The sequence below is a fragment of the Falco cherrug genome, chromosome 8, assembly GCF_023634085.1.
Source record: "Falco cherrug isolate bFalChe1 chromosome 8, bFalChe1.pri, whole genome shotgun sequence".
Lineage (NCBI taxonomy): Eukaryota > Metazoa > Chordata > Aves > Falconiformes > Falconidae > Falco > Falco cherrug.
Genome location: NC_073704.1, coordinates 17,713,934 through 17,733,756, shown reverse-complemented (window position 1 = coordinate 17,733,756; position 19,823 = coordinate 17,713,934). Strand labels below are relative to the sequence as shown.

Below are 19,823 nucleotides of genomic sequence, written 5' to 3'. Positions count from 1 at the left end.
GTAAAAAAACACGCCAGGAGCGGAAAAGTAGGAAGAGTATGACAGGAACAATGAAATGCCAAGAAGGTGCCAATCTTCATACAAACCTCTTAGTGTTACAGAGCCAATACAGGAGTCACTTCCCACATCATTTACAGCTTTACAGTGATATTCACCAACATCTGCAGTATCCACACTGAGAATGTGAATACTAGTAAGGTAGTTCTCAGACATGATCTTGTACTTCTTGCTGCTCCGAATTTCTCGTTTGTCTTTATACCATGAAATCTGGAATGGAGGAGTGCCCTGAAGCTCACATTCCAGGTGAATATCAGACCCTTTCAAGGTCTGGACTGGATGAGGTTTCTTGGTAAAAATAGGGGGTGCTGAAGAAAAAAAAAAGAAAAGAAAAAAAAAAGAGGCTTAAAGTTTGTGTTATTTGAGCAAAGGAGATTAAAGAGGACAGACTATGCAAGTAGCTGTTCTGATGCTGAAGAGCAAAGACAAACCATAAATAAGAAAGATCTCCCACAGCATAACAGGGAAGAGATTTACCATATATTCAGACAGCTCTTGGCCTCTAACTGAAGAAAGTGGGAATTAACAACTCTTCCACAGAGGAGGACTCATACAGATAGAAAGGTAAGGGAAGAACTGGGATTCTGACCTTTTACTTTCAGTGAGGTACTGGTGCTTGCACTACCCGCTGGATTCTGAGCTTCACAAGAATAATCACCGCTGTCTTCAACACTGAGGTTGTGCATTTCAATGACTGCCACTGAATCCACAAAGGACATTCTATATTTTTCGCTGGGATGAATCTCTGTTTCACCTTTGTACCAGGTGACTTTTATTTCTGGAGATCCACCTATTTTGCATTCATACTTAGTGGAATCATGCTGTTTCACAAGTCTTGAGGAGTCTAGTTTCTTAATAAATCTTGGTGGTTCTGCAAAGCCAAAAAGAGGGGAGATGATGCTTTAAACTGCACTGGTTCTTTGAATAAGCAAGGAAATATGTAACAGAAAATGTAAATTTATGCAAACATTCTAATTTTACAATGCTATAATTTTTTCATTTAGATCATTTCAAGTTGGACCAAAATCTAGATTAGGAAGGAAACAAGTTCTCTCTCTGAATTTCAGTTACTTTTTCCTTTATTGTCCCACTCTACTTCTCCTTCTATGTATTCAGTACAGATAGCTGATGTGGTTTTCTTTAAGTAATATTCTCTTGCAATACATAAGTAATCAAAATGCCTGATGGAAATGCAAGAATCCAAACTTTTCAGCCAAGAAATCTTATTAACAGCATTTATGCTCGGCATTATAACAACTACTTTATATCTTAATATGTCATTAACAATCGATCTAGTCAATAAATGTATCTACATTATAACCCTTCACACATTTATTGTAAAGCCAAACATAAAGGTGCATATAAGGAATAAAGGTTAAGTAGTTTAGGTAGCAAAACAAAGAATTTCAAAATAATCATACTGGGAAGAATTATGAGATAGCTGGTATTACACAAATTGGTGTTAACAGTCCTGTGACTGAAAAGTAAACCGGACAGTTGCATTTTGTTCTGTAAGGAGAGAAAGGAGTGAAGGTTTAACACATTTCATCAAAAGTACCATAAGGATGATTCAGAATCAGAAGGCTGAATGCTCATAGATCAAAGATTTAACCAGTAAAATGAAGAGGTGGTAATGTGGGCACAACAAACAAATCTCTCTGCAAAACAGGATGAAGCACCTCTTTGTGCATCTGTCTGTAAAGTGTAGGAAGGATATCTATTTTATTGTGGGTTACTTCAATCTGTGGGACATTTACAGAACATCCTATGTTGTTAGTAACAAAACTTCCTTAGAGTTTCTAAAAATAGAAATGATGGCTTTTTAACACAAGGTCTCTTGGAACCTTAGTAATTTACTATCAGATTTCACTTTGACAGAGAGATGATTATCTATCTGCATACTAACAGCTGCTGAATAGTCACAGTCAAATTCCATTCCTTTCCAAAAATGAGGATATATGAGTTAATAAGGTATATACTTAGAATGTGAAGTAGTTTCTAGAACCTAAAGTGATTGTTGAAGCTACAGATTAGGAACATTAGGTGTTAAAGTGGGAAAGTTAATAAAAACTTGGGACATTTTCAAGGGTAGTTGAACAAAAGATCTTAATTCTACAAACAAAAAACTGTGCGTTGTAGAAGTGAGACAGCATCTGCTCAAATTAAATGTGTGCAAATAAATGCACACAAAGAGCTTGCCCTTCCAAGTTCTATAGAAACTGGCTGAAAAACAGTGAAAATCATTAATTTTACAGCCCTGGGGAAACTGTGTAAATTCTAAAGAATTGAAGTGAGTGCCAGTAAGTATGTTCAGGATAAGTTACATGAAGTAAGTTCAGGATAAAAAAAGAAAATAACAATCCTGGAGGGGAAAAAATATATCAGTATTTTATGAATAAAGAGTTGAAGAGTAAGAAAATAAATCAGGACAATTGGAATAATTTTATGAATGGTAACTCCGGTAAAATGAACACATTAGTAATGCTATCATTAATAATAAATAGAATTGTGATTCCAGTGGACACATGCTTTAAATCTTTTAAAGAGGTTAGATTTCCTGCTACAATCTTTCAATGATTTTTGTAAGTCAAACTACATAATAACAGCATCTCTACTTGCCACTGAAGCTACAGGTAATTCAATCTGCCACACACCACACCAAGAAAAACCCCTATGGGTAGAATATACTCGTGTGTATACACACACACACACAAATCCACCTGATCTATCTATATTTATGAAATAAATTTGTCAAGCAATTATTACAAAATATTCCTAGTGGTAGTTCAGCTTCTTGTGCTATTTGTTTTAGTATAAGTAATAGTATCTACTCCTGAAATGTCTTTGTTCCTCCCTCACACATCCCCCCAATTCATATAGAAGTTTTAAAAAAGAAAGCACTAAACCAACAGGGACATTTGAACTCATGCACGATTTAAGTGGTATATTTTCATTTGTTCTTTCATAAAATCAGTAAGAATGAGATACATTGAGCAGCTATAAATAAATCCCACGTTCACACCTACGCTGAGGAAATTAATATACAAATGTCACTTGCACCAAGACAGTTGGATCCAGTCATAAATTTAGATCACTGAAATGTATAAAATCCACACACTGTGTGGAGAAGTGAAGTGTTGGCGGAATGGGTATTTGTCACCAAGTCTGCCCTCAGATCCTCCAGTTTTGCTGTCTAGAACAGAAGTTTTCAATGTTTTTATCGTGTGAAGGAGTAAAGTTATTTGCAGGAGCTGCCCACCCAGTAAAAAAACATTTACATCTTGTAAGTGAACTGAGTTTCTCCGTTACCTTTCTCTCCCCTGGACAACTTAGTGAATGTCACTGCTGGAGAAAGACTCTAAGGAAGACAGATTTTGCTGGCCAACAAGACCATTCATAAAGGCGCAACAGGGTACCACAGTAAGTCAGAGTTAATGTTTCAGTGGAAGAATACCTTTGGTAAGTCAAATCATGCCCTATGCCACAAAAAAAAAACCCCAAAAACAAAACAAAAAAAACCCCAAAAAGATTACTAAGTATTTAAGTTTTACAATAATATTTAAATTAAGTAAGACATCTCAGTGTAGCCTCTTGTAAAGGTTGTTAGTCTCAGATGTCTGCATTCAGGGCTTTGTTTTCCAGGTGTCTGCCTTACAGAGAAAAACCTTATGAACAGTAAAGCTCACAGCAATACCTTGTACAGCTAGCTGAGCTGCGCACGCGTCCTTTCCAACACTGTTGCTGGCAGTACATGTGTAGAGTCCAGCATCCCCTTTACCAACTTTTAGAACTGTCAAGCTGGCCATGTTTTCCACCAGAGTCATCTTGTAGTTGCCACCTGGGCGGATCTCTCTGTTGTCTCTGGTCCATGTAATCCTCATGGGAGCAGAGCCAGTCACATGACACTTAAAGGTTGCACTTTCCCCTAGTGCCACATCAATAGATACTGGCTTGATGTCAAAGATGGGAGGCTGTAGATGTTCTGCAAAGAGGAAAGCATGGCAAAGCTTACCACCAAGCCCTCCTGACCACATAGGTCACTGTGCCATGCTCATGCTCCCTGGCCATCATACAATGGGTAGAGTGGGGAAAAGGGTGAGGAAATAAAAAAACCAAAGACATACAAAAGATCTTTGCTTGAGTGTGAGCTACAAACCTGTGAGCAGAAGTTTGGCACTGGAAGATGCAGTCCCCAGAGCATTTTGGGCTGAGCAAGTATATTGGCCACAGTAAGCCATACTAGTTTGCAAGATCTGGAGAGTAGCAACGTTATTTAAGAAGGTTGATTGCACGTTATCGCTGTCACTTAAGAGAACCCCATCCTTGTACCAAGACACCTGGATAGGCTTTGAGCCATTTATGCGGCAATCAAATGTCACTGGCGCACCAATCACCTCCTGAATATCTTTCAGTTTTCTAGCGAATGTAGGGGGAAGTTCACGTTCTGCAAAACAATAATAATCACCACTATAAGAAGGAATCCACCCTGTCAATCCAGAATTAATTAATTCTGAAATTAGTAAGAACCCCTTGGTGTAGACAATAAAGAGTTCCTACAAAATACCCCAGGAAGGAGTGGCCCTTGGCCCATCACCTTTAACAACAAGCGAAGCTGTGGAGGTGGCGAAGCCAACGCTATTTTCTGCTTTGCAGATATATTCTCCAATATCACTGTCCTCCACGGTGGAGAATGCCAGTGTTGCCACATTATTCTTGAAGTGCATTTTGTAAGCCTGTGTTGATCTGAGCTTGGTGTCATCTTTGTACCAGGACACTTTGATTTCTGGCGTACCACCAATCTGGCATTTTAAGATCAAGGGCTCACCAACCTTCACCTCCATACGGTCCAGATGCGTAACAAAGTAGGGTGGTTCTAGGGAAGGAAAGAACATGGTGAACAGAGGCAGAACATCACTGCATCACTTAGGAGGATCGGGGTGATGCATACCTAAGATGGATACAAGGCTGTGGCAAACATCCCCACCAGCCTCATTTGCAACCTCACAGGTGTATTCGCCTTCATCACTCTTGGTGCTGTTGAAGATTTCAAGAATGCCAGATTTGTCAGTAGTTGTAACACTGCAGCGTGGAGACTGAGCAATGAGCATGCCATTTTTTTTCCACGTGACAGAAATAGGAGGGGTGCCTATGTAGCTACTTTCCAGCACAATGGACTTCCCCTGTTCCACGCTGAAATCACTTAATTTCTTCACAAAGACTGCAGGCTCTGTGGGGAGGTATAGATCAATAATGAGAAGGGCAGATGTGGCAGGGCTCCAGGCAGAGCATGAAGGCAGGTACCTGTGTGTACACACACCCACACCCACACACACACCTTTAACAAAGAGTTGGGTTGTGCATGAGGCACTGCCAGCATCATTTGTGACCACACAGGCATAGTCCCCACTGTGGTCTGGCTCCACGTTGTACAGCTGCAGCTGTGCCATAGACTCATCCAGGGAGATCGAGCAGTTGCTGTCCGGCACCAGCTCCCTGATGCCTCGGAACCAGGTCACTTTGAAGGGGGTACTGCCCTTGATGTAGCTGGTGAATGTCACGCTTGATCCAGGCAAAACTTCCTGGGGATCAGGTATCTTCACAAAAGAAGGTGGTTCTAAGGATCATGCAAAGAAGTGAAGAGGGATAAAGATGTTAATAGGAGAGTGTCTACAGGAGAGGAAAACTGGAGCAGGTCCCAGTCAAAAAAAAAAAAAAGAGAGAAAGAGGGAGAAACAGAAAAAAACATAAAAAAGAAACCATGGGAAACCAGAGGGAAGGGAGAGAAAAGGGAAGAAGAATTTTGTTGAAGGGGCTGTAGTATTCTTCCACTGACCTTGTACAGTCAGGAAGGCACTGCATTCATCAGATCCAGCCACATTGGCTGCCACACAGGTATAAGGCCCTGTGTCTGTGACATCCAGGTCATTCAGCTTCAAAGCACAAACGTTATCCAAGAAGGAGATTTCATATTTTTCTCCACTAACAATCTCATTCCCATCCTGAAACCAGGCCACAGATATGGGGGAGGTGCCAGACACTTTGCATTCCAGAAGCACTGAGGATCCCAGCACCCCATTTGTTTCCTTGAGTTTTCTTGAGAATGAAGGAGGAACAAGACGATCTAAGAAGGACAGGGCAGAAGAATAGAAAGAACAGTGTTGGGTTTTTTTTTCAGGGAGAAGGAAAAAGGGAAAAAGCTTCCTTTAAAGACAAACATGAACAACAAAGATATAGAGCTGACCTGAAACATCAACTGAAGAAGTGCAGCTGCTGTCCCCCACCTCATTGTGCACCTCAAAAGTATACAAGCCTCTGTCTCCACTGTCCGCAGAAAAGACTTTCAAAGTGGATATGTTGTTGAAAAAAGTAATTTGGTATTTGCGGTCACTCCTTAGTTCTCTGCCATCTTTATACCACCTGGTGACAAGTTCAGGTGTTCCTCCTACTTTGCACTCCAAGGTAAAAGGATTGCCAGCCATTACTGTGATTGGCTCGGTCCTCTCTAAGATGACTGCTGGTTCTGAAATAGGAAGGGAGGGGTCAGTGTGTCACCAGGAAATCTACCCGCAAACTAATAAGCACAGGATATAAGCAGTTAACAAAGGCTTGTAGAGGCAATTGAGCAAGCTTTAAGACATAGTATCTGTGAAGTAGGCTATACCCACCTAGGACTTGTAAAAAGGCAGAGCACTCCCGCATGCCAGCATCATTTTTGATCTGACAGATGTATTTCCCCACATCAGCTCCCTCTGCACTGGCAATCTCAAGAGTTGCAATGTTGTCCATAAACCACATCTGGACATTTTCACTCTCCCTAATAACTTCACCCTTGTCCTTGAGCCAGACAACAGAAATTGGTGGGGATCCTTCCACCACTGCCTGCAGGGCTGTTGGCTCCCCGACGAAGATTGCAGTGTCACTCAGCTTCTTGGTAAAGCGTGGGGGTTCTGACGGCAAAAACACGGCAGAGGAGGGTTAATTACACATGCCTGCTTGGAAGAGGGACAACCAGGGTATCAGAAAAAGAGGGCTGTGATGCTGTTAATCCTTTAGCATACAAACCTTTGAATTTCACCGGGCAGGTGCAAGTGTCGCTTCCCACCTCATTCATAGCTTTGCATTGATATTCTCCAGTATCTTGAGATTCCAGATTGAGAATATGAAGGCTGGCAACGGAATGCTTTGCTGTCACTTTGAATTTCTTGCTGCTCCTGACCTGCCTCCGGTCCTTGAACCAAGCCACCTCAAAGGGTGGAGTCCCTGCTATCTCACACTGGAGGATAACATCTGAGCCTTTAAGTGTGTCCACAGGGCTTGGCACTTTGCTAAAAACAGGTGGTTCTATAAAAAAAGAATCACATCATAATGTGTGAGTCTGCTTCCCCGGGTGGATTTCTGGATAGTAGCAGGAGGAAACATATTCAGGAAGGGGACCTATACTTATTCTTGTATCCCCAAATTTAGCTTCCAAATAAGTGGCATCACCTCTAAAAAAATCTGTTTGGAGTCAGTGCTCAGTGCCCCTCCCCAAAAGCAACTCTCCCCTCTTTCCAGGACCACATTCCAGCTTCCCCCGCCTCTTCCCAGTCTTTAAAGCTACCATCAGCAAGACTTAGCAACACAGCCTCCTCTTCCGTCTTAAATTTCATTCCTGTCAGAATCACTGGGTATAAAGAGGAGGTAGAGGGATGGCTGCAAAATACGCCCAGCTCCCCCACCATGGCTGGTGTTCCGCTCTAGTTCATGCTGCCCTTGTGATCTGACAAGCTTGCCTTATTCAGCTTGCAACTGGTTTAAATGGGAAGAGAAGGGAATGGCTGCACAGTGCTGAACACCCACCACAATTTCCTGCTTGGTCTCCGCTGCTTAAACACAGAGGTATTTGAATGTGAGAGCACCTGGAGAGACACTGCCCCAGCAGCCACCAACTGCCATAGCAGCAGCTCCCTGTCCAGGGGTATGTGCTGCTGGGACTGGGCCTGGAAACCAGGGATTCTAGTGGTGTGTGGAGCCATGCTGCTAACCTTTCACTGTGACTGAAGTGCTGCAGCTGGCTGTGCCAGCAGAGTTATGGGCTTCACATATGTAATCGCCGGCATCTTCAGTGTTGGCATCCAAGATAGTTAGCATTGCCATGGAGTCTACAAAGGACACGTGGAGCCTGTCGCTTGCCTGGAGTGCCTGATCATTTTTGTACCACATGGTTCTGATCTCTGGTGTGCCACTGATTTTACATTCAAGTTGCACTGTGTCCCCTTGCTTCACAAACCGTAGAGCTTCAGGCTTCTTGACGAACTTGGGAGGTTCTGCAGAACAGAGTAAGTATGTAAAGAGTGACTGTATACCTGTTTGCCGTGTAAAATCTACAGCATTGAGCAAGACTTATGGGGAGCACAAGAGTATTGGGGCACAACAAAGTAAGCTTGCTACAGCAGCTGGCTACATCTCCAGCAAGAGTTTCCTCTCAAGGAAAGATGCAAGACAGAGAAAAGAAGGCAAAGACAACTAAAACTATGTTCTGCTAACTCTGGAGCCTGCTGCGTCAGACACCTGGAGCTGTAAAAACCACAAGAAGAATGACTGCTCCACTCAAGGGAAATTTTGCTGTTACATTTGAGGCACAAAAATATTCCCAGGCCAGCATGAAAGATTTGACAAGCCCTTCATTCCCAGACGCAGCAGAAACACGGTAGGGATAGTTTCACTTGCTTACACATCTTTAAAACATATTTCTGCATGAAGAACTTAAGTGATTCATTATCTAGATTAAATCAGCGATTCAGTTGAAAACCTTCAGCAAATCTGAGCCACCAATGCTGGCCTACAAATGCAAGGTAGTTCTATTTACCATATCATTTTCCATATAGTAATTGCTGTGTATCAATACCACTGTGATTGTAGTTTAAGCAGTAATGACAAAGTAAAATGCAGGGTGAGTGAAACTCTCCAGACAGTTTCACAAGAGGACCATTCCCCTTGGAGATTTTGTGGGCACACAAGGCTTCTAGCGCCACACAGTATGATAGGAAAAGCTCACTACACGGTATATGTCTGCTTTCCAGAAAGCTACTTTCTATGTATCTCCAGACTGTAAAGGGTGGAAGATGAGACTCAGTAACAAAGAGTTCTCTTAACCCAAGAAAAAGAGAACACACAAATGAAGGCAACTTAACCTTAATACCTTTGACACTGAGTTGGGCTGAGCAAAAGTCTTTCCCAGCTTCATTACTAGCTTGGCAAGTGTATTGGCCAGAATCTCCTTTACCAACTCTGAGCACTCGAAGGTGAGCTATGTTGGCTACAAATGTAATATTGAAGTTTCCTCCAGTTCGGATCTCCCGGCCATCCTTGGACCAGGTGATGTGTATTGGCTGGGCTCCAGTAACATGGCATTCAAAGTCAGCACTTTCTCCAAAAGGCACATCGATAGATTCTGGTTTGGTGTCAAAGACTGGTGCTTGCTTGGGTTCTAGAAACACAAGAAAACCACATAACACTTAGACCTCATGAAAAAGCTGATCCAACATCCAGGTACCATCACATGCATGAAATGGGAAGGAGGAGCCCGTGATCCAGGCAAAAGTTTTGTAAGCCAACACACCTGCCACTGTGAGCCTAGCACTTGAGGTGGCAGTGCCTACAGCATTGCTGGCTGTGCAGGAGTACTGCCCAGTATGATTCATCTCAGTTCGCACCAGCTGCAGCACTGCAACGTTATCTACAAAGGATGTGTGCAGATTGTGGTCATCACTTAGCAGCACACCATCTTTATGCCAAGTCACAGTAATAGGTTCTGAGCCATTGAGACGACACATAAATTTAAGGGGTAAACCAACAGGGTGCTCAATGTCCTTTAATTTTCTTGCAAAGGAAGGTGGCCGTTTGCGTTCTAGAAGAAAGCAAGTAAAGGATAAATATACCCCAGGAAGCAATTTTTTTTATAGTTTTGCAAGAGAAAAAGAATTTGTAGAAAACTAATATAAAATCATCACCTTGAACTGTTAAGAGAGCCTTTGTAGATGCAGTTCCTACACTGTTTTCTGCCTTGCAGATATATTCTCCACTGTCGTTGCTAACCACTTTGTTGAAAATAAGTGTAGCAACATTGTCTTTAAAGAACACTTTGTACTCAGGAGTAGACCTGAGCTTGCTATCACCTTTGTACCAAGACACAGTGATTTCTGGTGTTCCAGCAACACGGCATTGCAACGTTGTATAATCCCCAACTGACACCTCAAGAGGTTCCAGGTGTGTAACAAAATAGGGAGGTTCTAAAACAGAGAAGCAATTAGAAAGACTCATTATAGTGCCAGGCCTTGGTAAGCATACACTTGAAAGAACAGGGAAGAAAAAGAACCAAAGTGAGCACACACCTAGGGTAGAGACTACAGCCTCACAAACATCTTTTCCTGCCTCATTTTCAACATGGCAAGTGTATCCTCCTGCATCTTCTTTGGTGCTGTCAAGTATTTCCAGGATGCAAGATTTCTCTGTGGTGGTGATGCTACACCTCTGAGACTGAGCGATAGTGTGGCCATTCTTCTTCCACGTTACAGAGATGGGCAGGCTGCCAGTGTAAGTGCCCTCCAGGATGATGGGCTTGCCAGGCTCCACATACTGATCGCTCAGTTTCTTCACAAAGACAGCTGGCTCTATTGAAAGGTAAGAAGTCACAAATGTTGAGAACATAAGGGCAAATGGAGGGAAGGAAACAATATTTTAAGGTAAATAGAGAGACGCTATCTTCACAAACCTTTTACTGTAAGGTGTGTTGTACAATTTGCCCTGCCAGCATCATTAGTGACAAGACAAGTGTACTCTCCGCTTTGGAGAGGAGTTACGTCAAATAGCTCAAGCTCGACAGTGGAGTCCTCTAAGTAGATATTGCATTTGTCCCCTGGCACAAGCTCATTGGCCCCTCTAAACCAGTTCACCTTAAAAGGAGGAGTTCCTCTGATAACACATGTAAAAGTGATGCTTGTGCCTGGCAAGACATCCAGAGGCTCTGGTGTTGTCTCAAAAGAAGGTGGTTCTAAACACACAAGAGAAAAAGAGAGGTAAGACAGGTTGCTACAGCATAACCCTGGTATTTCCATACACCAACTGAAGACAAAGAACAAAATCTCTATTTTCCAGTCAATAATTGCTCCTGAGTATATTTACAAAAGACCATAGGCAATTTCAAAAGAGAAAGAGAAAAGAATAGCTCAGAGGGCTTTCTGACCATCATATACTGACCTTGTACAGTCAATACAGCACTGCATTCATCTGAACCAGCTACGTTGGTAGCTTTGCAGGTGTAAGTTCCAGTATCTGAGTCACTTAGTGAATTCACTTCTAAAATACATAGGTTATCTGAAAAGGAGATTTGATGTTTTTCCCCATTAACTAACTTAAGTCCATTTCGGAACCAGGTAACAGAAATAGGAGGTGAACCCGACACCTTGCATTCCAGCAATGCTGAGGAACCCAGGACACAAGGGGTTTCCTTTAATTTTCTTGTGAAAGAAGGAGGAATGATTCGATCTGCATGAGAAAACATATTAAATCTATGGTTAGAGAGAAAAGGAGGGAAGGAAGTGAAGAAAGAAAAGAGAATATAACTGAACAAAAGTTTTTGTAAAAGACAGAAGACAAGCTGCCCAACCAACCTAAAACATCAACTGATGCTGTACAACTGCTCTTCCCCACGTCGTTCTGCACTGCAAAAGTGTACAATCCACCATCTTCCTTTTCTGCATCCATAATTTTAAGCGTAGATACTTTATTGAGGAATGTAATTCTGTATTTTTGGCTGCTGGTCAGCTCTTTGCCATCCTTGAACCACCCAGTGGAAAGCTCTGGCGTGCCTGCCACTTTGCACTCCAAAGTACAGGTGTCTCCTATAGTAACTCTTGTTGACTCTGCTTTCTCTACAATGACTGCAGGCTCTGGAAGGAAAGATGGGTAATGTGTAGTGAAAACAGGATTTGGTCAGTACTAGCTGTAATTATTATAGCACTGTGAGATGGGGCTTACACATTTGATACTAAGGATGTCTCAATTTGCTGGACTGAGGAATTTTTTCAGCTCTGTTTTTTCCACCCTTTATTCTACCCTAAACTGAAGATTTCAGATGCTCTCCAAACTGAAGTAAAAATATTTTTAAGCTCCTAGGGGAAAAAAAGCAACTTTCTGTCCCTCTCCAAGCAGGTGTGAGCAGAAGAGGACTTAAAAATGCAGTCAACTGTATCCCATCACACTGTAGAGGCCTGTGGTTTCTTCCACCTTTATCCCCAGACAACTGGAAATAAGGAACCTGATTACTGCTTGTTGGGAACACAAAAATTCTCTGTTTTGATTGTTTTGAACTCAGGGACATAAGCAAAGCACACAGCTGGTACTAATTAGCCAAGTTCCTGATTTTAAAAAAATGGTTTATGAACTTGTGCTTTTTACCAACCTAGAATAGTTAAGGTAGCCATGCACTCGCGACTTCCAGCATCATTTCTGATCTGACAGATGTATTTTCCAGCACTGCTTGTCTCTGTGCGCAAAAATTGTAAAGTTGCAATATTTTCCATAAATGTGATCTTCGTGTTTTCACTTTCTCTAATAATTTCATCTTTGTCTTTAAGCCACTGCACAGAAATTGGCTGGGAGCCCTCCACTCTTGCTTGTAACTCTACTGGTTCACCAACCACAACAGTCACGCTGTTTATTTTAGTCAAGAATTTTGGTGGCTCTGAAGAAGAAATATGCAGTTACAGTAAGTACTCACAGTATCTAAGTAAAGAAGAGCAATGCAGTACCATTGGGAGCACTGCAGAAGGCATATTGTGCCAATACTTTACCTTTCAGCTTCACAGTGCAAAAACAAGTGTCACTTCCTACATCATTCTGTGCTTTGCACTGATATTCACCAACATCTGCAGCTTCAACATTGAGAATGTGAACGCTTGTATGGTAATTTTTGGCTGTAACCTTATACTTCTTACTACTGCGGATTTGTCTCCTGTCTTTGTACCAGGTTACATCAAAAGGTGGTGTTCCTGAAATCTCGCATTCCAGGCTAACCTCAGTTCCTTTGAGCATGTCTTCTGGAGAAGGCTTCCTGCTAAAGACAGGAGGTTCTAACAAGGGAAGAAAGGAACATTTTTAGAAAGGAGTCTGGAGTTATTTAGCCAACAAACAGTTTACTGACACCTGCTTCTACACAACAAGACTGCTGAGAAAATCAACAGAATGGGCAAGGACTTTCCTCATTTTCTGGGCACATTATGAAATGATCTTGCAGGTAGGTAAGCATTCAGAGCTTTTAGCTTCTCTGTACAAAAGGTAAATGGAGGGGTGACCCTTGGCAAAGAGGATACGGGTCTCATTTAGCTGGTAATAGTGTCAAATACAGGGTGTAAAACCGACACTGATCAGTTTGGGTCTGTTTTTCTTTGTATTTCAGCTTCTTTATACAACAATTTCCACTATGATATATGTCTTGGATGTTGACAATCATAGAACTGGCAAACACCTAGCTTAGGACTCATCTGCATTAAGAACATCTCTTTTGTGTGGGCACTGGCAGAGGGGGCATCAAGGAACAAATATGACATGAAAAAAAAGACAGTCCTGAAATGATAAACAAATCTAATGTTCCTGAAGATTCCCAAGGGATAAAACCACCAGCGAAAAATAGGATGGAGTCAGAGAACAAAAGGACAGCTAACCTTTCACTGTGACTTTGGTACTACAACTGGCCTTGCCGGCGGGGTTGTGAGCTTCACAGATGTAGTCACCACTCTCATCAGTGCTGAGATGATTCATTTCAAGCACAGCCACAGAGTCAATGAATGATGTCCGGAATTTTTCACTGGCAACAATTTCATGGTCATTCCTGAACCACACCACTTTCATCTCAGGAGATCCACTTACTTTGCACTCAAGCCGGGCTGAGTCACCCTGCTTGACTACTTTTGCCACCTCTAGCTTCTTAGCAAACTTGGGTGGTTCTAAAAAACCAAAAAAGTGGGGTCAGAAAGGTCTGAATTAACACTGGAAAGAAAAGACAAGGGAAAAGAGCCAAACAACTGTGGGTTGCAAACACAGGGTAAGGAATTCACTTGGTGGTATATCAAAGATCACTGAGGTGGGCTTGGCAAAAAAAGAAAGAAAAGAAATAGATGAAAAGACTGCAACACAACAAGAAAGAGTGCACACCTGTTACCATCAATGTTGTAGTGCAAGAGTCACTGCCAACGTCATTTGAAATGTGGCAAGTGTAGTGCCCACTCCTAGAAGTATCCACTGAATAGAGGGTTAAGAACCCAGTTGACCCTTCAATCCCAATGAAACAAGTTGGACCAGATACAAGTTCTAAGTCTTCTTTGAACCACTTTACTGTAAAGGGTGGTGTTCCTTTTAGTACGGCCTTAAACTCCACTGTGGACTCTGGGATGACTTGCTGGCTTTCAGGCTTTACTAAGAAGCTTGGTGGTTCTGCAGTTTTTAAGAAAAAATAAATACTCAGTTACATCACAAATGCTGAAGAATGAAGAAAATCAGTGAGGTAAGCATGGAGACCAAGTTTTCAGCATTCATATTAAGAGGTGTAAGAGTGGCATGTTACCATAAGATTTAAGACATTTTCCCAGCATCTATCACAAATAAGAAGTAGTAGTAAAAGAGTTTCAAACCTTTCACAGTCAGGACAGCACTGCAAGAATCATTCCCAGCAACATTAGAGACACTGCATGTATAATTTCCACTGTCTTCCAGCTCTAGATTAGCAATCTCGAGTGACATAGTGTTCTCATGGCACAGGCTTCTATATTTTGCACTGTCAGTTATCTCTTTTCCATCCTTAAACCATTTTGCAGTAATAGGGAGTGACCCAGAGACTTTGCACTCCATTTGGATAGAAGATCCCAGAACAGTATCCTTTTTGGTTAGCTTTTTGATAAATGCAGGAGGAATTGATTGATCTGTCCAACAGAAAAAATGGCAAAACCATACTGGTTACCTTCTTGCTTATCTTTCACAAACATATATTGTTATTTTTTCACTCCCTCTCTGCTGGACTAGCGAATTTGCCAAATGACAATACAAACCTAGCACAGTCAGAACAGCTTCACAGGTGTTACTTCCGAAGTCATTTTCAACCTTAAAACTGTATGTACCACTATCCTCCTTTGATACAGGCTCAATCCTGAAACTGGCCACGTTGTTTTCAAAGCTCATTGTGTAGTATCTACTGGGCAGGAGCTGTTTGCCATCTTTGTACCATCTTATTCGGAGCTCTGGTGTCCCAGCCACAGTACACTCCAAAGTCACGGGGTCTCTTTCAGTGACTTTAAGTGATTTAGCCTTTTCTATGATCCGTGCAGGCTCTGAGGTATAAAGTGTATAAAAATGGCAGTTAGCTACACAGATAGGGGACTGACTTTCCAAATACTTATCAAGGATGAGCTTAAAGGGTTACACCTTGTACACACCTTGTACAAAAAGCAAAGCAAAGCACTTCTCCACACCAGACTCATTCTTTGCCTGGCAGGTGTATCTCCCTCTGTGGCTGAGGTCGACACTGGTAAGTTTCAGTGTGGCCACGTTGTTCTCAAAAGTAATCTGGTGGTGCTCATCATCTTCCAGTACTTTCTCATCTTTTATCCATGACACAGATAAGGGTTGAGCACCTGCTATGACGCACTGGAAGACTGCAGTACCTTTCAAAATGCTAGTGACGTTCTCCAGCTTCTTGATGAATGACGGTGGTTCTGTGATGTGAGGTTTTGTTTGTTGTTTGGAAGAGAAGTCATGGAAAGGGAAGAGGGGAAAGAGAGACCATGTGAAGTCACCCTAGACACTACAGTTTAGCTAGGGGATGAAATATTTCGGGTATGCTTCCTACAAGACTGACCTTTCAAGCTGAGCCTTGTGCTGCAAGAACAGCTCCCACCTTCATTTGATACAATACACTGATATTCACCAACATCTGAGGCATCACAGTTAGTCACGTTAAGAGTAAATACTGATTCTTTGGTGGAGATGGCATATTTCTTGCTGCTGAACATCTCCTTATTGTTCTTCAGCCACTTCACCTCAAATGGAGGAGTACCAGTCACCTCACACTCGAGTGTGGCCTCCAAACCCTTCACTACCTCGGTGGGACTCAACTCTCGAACAAACGTTGGAGGCTCTACAAAGAAGAATGAGGGGAAAGCAGACAGTAACCTTGAAAGCTTTTGAGGGGAGAAGAAGTCTCCCCTGCTCTATCACCCCAGCTGTGTGGCATAGCTGGATGATGACAAGATGTTAAAAACCAACCTTTCACTTTCAGTTCGACGCTGCAGCTCTCACTACCTGCATCATTGTGGGCTTCACAAACATAAATCCCACTATCCAACACTCTGGCCTGAGTGACTTTCAAAGTGGCTAAACCATCTATGAAGGAGATGCCATACTTAGCTTGGTCAGTCACTTCATTCCCATCCAGGTACCATGTGACGTGGATCTCTGGTGTGCCTACTACCTGGCACTCAAAAGTGGTGGACTGTCCTTCACGCAAGGCTACTACAGAAGTTGGCATCTGAATAAATCTGGGGGGCTCTAGAAGATGGACAGAAAAGGTGAGTCTTTATAATACTCAAGGTGGTTTAAAGAAATACAAGGGTTTCCTACCCCCTCCCCCAAAACTGCACAGAAAAATCAGAACTACAAAGATAAGAACATTGGGTCGCACACCTTTTACAAACAAAGCCGCTTTGCTCGTTGCAGTCCCCACATCATTGCTTATCTGGCAAGTGTAGTTCCCGGAGTCAGATGTCCTAGCTGAGAAGAGCTCCAGTACACTAGATGTGTCATCCTTCCAGACAGATCTATTGGCTCCAGAGAGGAGCTCCTGACTGTCTTTAAACCACTTTATCTGCAGAGGTGTAGATCCTTTCACCAGTGCTTTGAACTGAACCCTAGCATTGGGCACAACCTCTTGGGACTGGGGTTTTTCCACAAAATACGGTGGTTCTATAACATGTGAAAAGGAAGAAAGAGGATTACTCAGAGATACAGGGATTCCAAAATTACGAATTAGAAACCTAACACAAGACGAAGAAGGAGCTCAAACCTTTGACTGTTAAGAACCCACTGCACTGGTTGCTTCCTGCCTTATTTGTTGCTTCACAGGTGTAAGAGCCACTGTCTGTGCCTTCCAGATTATTGATTTCTAAAAATGCAGTATTATCATGGAAAGAGTATTTGTGCTTTTCACTTGCTGTTATTTCTTGGCCGTCCTTGTACCACTGGATACTTATAGGATGTGAACCAGACACGATGCACTCCAGGTGGACAAAAGACCCCTTTATGCTGTCCATTTTCTTGAGCTTTTTGGTGAATTTAGGTGGTATAATGAGATCTATCCAAGACAGAGTAAAAAGACAAAGTATGAAATTCAGCCTTGATTGTGGCAGATGTCAGCTGAAGAAAAAAAGATTCTGTATGTAAAAAGAATGTTAAAAGAAAGCCTATACACACCTAGGACATTAATGCTGGCAGAACAGCTACTGCTCCCAACATCATTGTGAACCTCAAAAATGTATTCCCCGCTATCTTTCTTTTCTGCATAAAGCACCTTCAGGACTGAGACAGTATCTGTAACACTGATCTTATATTTTGGGCCTAATGTCAGTTCCTTGCCATCTTTGAACCATTTGGCTGTAATATGTTTTGTTCCCGAAAATTTACACTGCAAGGTTGCTGGGTCTCCCTCAGTCACATCTATTGACACGGCCTTGTCCACAATTGTAGCCGGCTCTGTTGTAAACAAGGAAACAGAGTGTTAAGGGCATCCACAAAAATTGTAAGGGAACCATCTGAGATCACTGCAAGCCCTCAGGGTAGGACCAACCTTTGACAGTCAGCAGAGCAGAACACCTCTGAATTCCTGCCTCATTTTTAGCCTGACAGAAATACTTCCCATCGTGTTTCAGTTCAATAGACCTCACCAGAAGAGTGGCAACATTGTTCACAAAGGTCATTTTGATATTGTTGTCTTCGATCACTTCATCATTGTCTTTCAGCCAGGACACAGTGATGGGCAAGGAGCCTTTAACAGTGGCCTGAAACACGACCGTGCCCCCTCGAAGAGAACTGATGTTTTCTATCCTCTTCAAGAACTGTGGGGGCTCTAGCAGAAAGAAAGTGGCTATGTCAGTGGGGGTCTGGTGCATGACAGCATGGTATGGAAATGACACTGGGATAAGAGCATGACAGTGGTGTTCTGCACCTTGCACTAACCTTTCAGTTTGACCTCCGAACTGCAAAGGCAGCTTCCAACATCATTGGTTACTCTACACTGATACTCGCCAACATCAGAAGCATCAAACCTGAAAACGTGGAGGCTAATCAAAGCTTTCTCAATGCTTATTCTGTGCTTCTTACTGCTCCGCACAGGTTTATCATCTTTCACCCAAAACACTTCAAATGGAGGTGTGCCAAGCACCTCACACTCCAAAACCACATCAGAATCCTTCAAGACTTCCATGGATTGAAACTCCTTGCTAAAATAAGGTGACTCTGCAGTGCAAAAGAGAAAGTAAAGTTTGTATTAATCATATTTTGGAAGCCTTTAAAACTGCACTGAGTTTAAAAGACACTCTGTGGCTGGATGTCACACACACCTTTGATTGTAACAACGCTACTGCAAATATCTTTTCCAGCATCATTTTTGGCCTCACAAATGTATTCCCCACTGTCTTCAGTCTCAACTTCTGTAACTTGGAGTATTGCCAAGGATTTTGCAAAAGACATCCTGTATTTGTCACTCGCTTTCAGCTCTCTATCATCCTTGAACCATGTGATTTTAATCTCAGGAGTACCAGTGACTTCACAGCTCAGCTCAGCGTATCCACCTTTCTTTACCAGATAGGTTGGCTCTAGCTTCTCCTTGAAGGCAGCAGGTTCTGTGGATTTAAGAAAAGTGTTCAGGACAAAGACAGCAGGAAAGAGTGCCACTGGGTCAATCCAGCAGCTGAAAGTTTGAAAGAGAGTAAGAATGCAAACCTTTTACAAACAAGTTTGCACTGCATGTTACTGAACCAGCTACATTTGAGACTTTGCAGGTGTATTTTCCTGAGTCTGTTGGTTTGACTGCATAAAGCTCCAAGTAACTTGCTAATGCTTCTGTCATAATGTAGCAGGCTCCTCCTGTCGCCAGCTCAGCATCACCTTTAAACCATTTCACAGTCAGTGGTGTTGTGCCTTTAAATGTGCCTTTGAAACGTACAGTTGATGCAGGCAGTACATCTTGGGACTGTGGTTCTACAATGAAGCTGGGTGGCTCTAGATTGCATTGAAAGGAAACAATTGTCAAGAGTAAGACACATGGCCTGAACTTTAGGGAAGAAAAGTATTATCACATGAAAAGTAAAACTCCAATAAATGTGAAATAAATTGCCAAACCTTTTATAAACAAAGTGCTACTGCTCTCTTTGCTACCAGCAGAGTTTGTGGCTCTGCAAATGTAGACCCCAGCATCACTTGCATCCAGGTGTTTTATTTCCAAAGATGCAGAGCCTTCTGCAAAATACACTGTGTATTTTGCACTTGAAGTGATCTCAGTGTCCTGCTTAAACCAAGAGACGGTCATTGGAAGAGAGCCTGAAATTTTGCAATCTAGGCGGCACGAGGTGCTAATGATGCTGTCAATATTCTTCAGTGGTTTAGTAAAGAAGGGAGGGAGAGTGCGATCTGTTGAGAGTGAAGAAAAGGGAAACAAACAAACACATGAGCAAAATAGGCAT

The 19,823-nt window shown here is 42.3% G+C and overlaps 1 protein-coding gene across 1 annotated transcript in view; it reads right to left on the bottom strand.

Moving 5' to 3' along the window:
- TTN (titin) overlaps positions 1-19,823 on the bottom strand; it is a 238,711-nt gene that overhangs the window by 161,740 nt on the left and 57,148 nt on the right. The window contains exons 50-85 of the mRNA XM_055719331.1: positions 19,483-19,770; positions 19,084-19,362; positions 18,702-18,983; positions 18,319-18,597; positions 17,930-18,208; positions 17,557-17,835; positions 17,150-17,437; positions 16,771-17,049; positions 16,354-16,635; positions 15,947-16,225; positions 15,525-15,803; positions 15,141-15,419; positions 14,727-15,014; positions 14,251-14,529; positions 13,761-14,042; positions 12,891-13,169; positions 12,500-12,781; positions 11,709-11,987; positions 11,296-11,583; positions 10,811-11,089; positions 10,431-10,709; positions 10,050-10,328; positions 9,659-9,946; positions 9,239-9,526; positions 8,082-8,363; positions 7,120-7,398; positions 6,723-7,004; positions 6,299-6,577; positions 5,891-6,178; positions 5,393-5,671; positions 5,006-5,284; positions 4,652-4,930; positions 4,214-4,501; positions 3,752-4,039; positions 647-928; positions 87-365 (exon numbers count right to left, since the gene is read on the bottom strand). Coding sequence (XP_055575306.1) covers positions 87-365; positions 647-928; positions 3,752-4,039; positions 4,214-4,501; positions 4,652-4,930; positions 5,006-5,284; positions 5,393-5,671; positions 5,891-6,178; positions 6,299-6,577; positions 6,723-7,004; positions 7,120-7,398; positions 8,082-8,363; positions 9,239-9,526; positions 9,659-9,946; positions 10,050-10,328; positions 10,431-10,709; positions 10,811-11,089; positions 11,296-11,583; positions 11,709-11,987; positions 12,500-12,781; positions 12,891-13,169; positions 13,761-14,042; positions 14,251-14,529; positions 14,727-15,014; positions 15,141-15,419; positions 15,525-15,803; positions 15,947-16,225; positions 16,354-16,635; positions 16,771-17,049; positions 17,150-17,437; positions 17,557-17,835; positions 17,930-18,208; positions 18,319-18,597; positions 18,702-18,983; positions 19,084-19,362; positions 19,483-19,770 — 10,146 coding nt within the window. The remainder of the gene's footprint in view (positions 1-86; positions 366-646; positions 929-3,751; positions 4,040-4,213; positions 4,502-4,651; positions 4,931-5,005; positions 5,285-5,392; positions 5,672-5,890; positions 6,179-6,298; positions 6,578-6,722; positions 7,005-7,119; positions 7,399-8,081; positions 8,364-9,238; positions 9,527-9,658; positions 9,947-10,049; positions 10,329-10,430; positions 10,710-10,810; positions 11,090-11,295; positions 11,584-11,708; positions 11,988-12,499; positions 12,782-12,890; positions 13,170-13,760; positions 14,043-14,250; positions 14,530-14,726; positions 15,015-15,140; positions 15,420-15,524; positions 15,804-15,946; positions 16,226-16,353; positions 16,636-16,770; positions 17,050-17,149; positions 17,438-17,556; positions 17,836-17,929; positions 18,209-18,318; positions 18,598-18,701; positions 18,984-19,083; positions 19,363-19,482; positions 19,771-19,823) is intronic.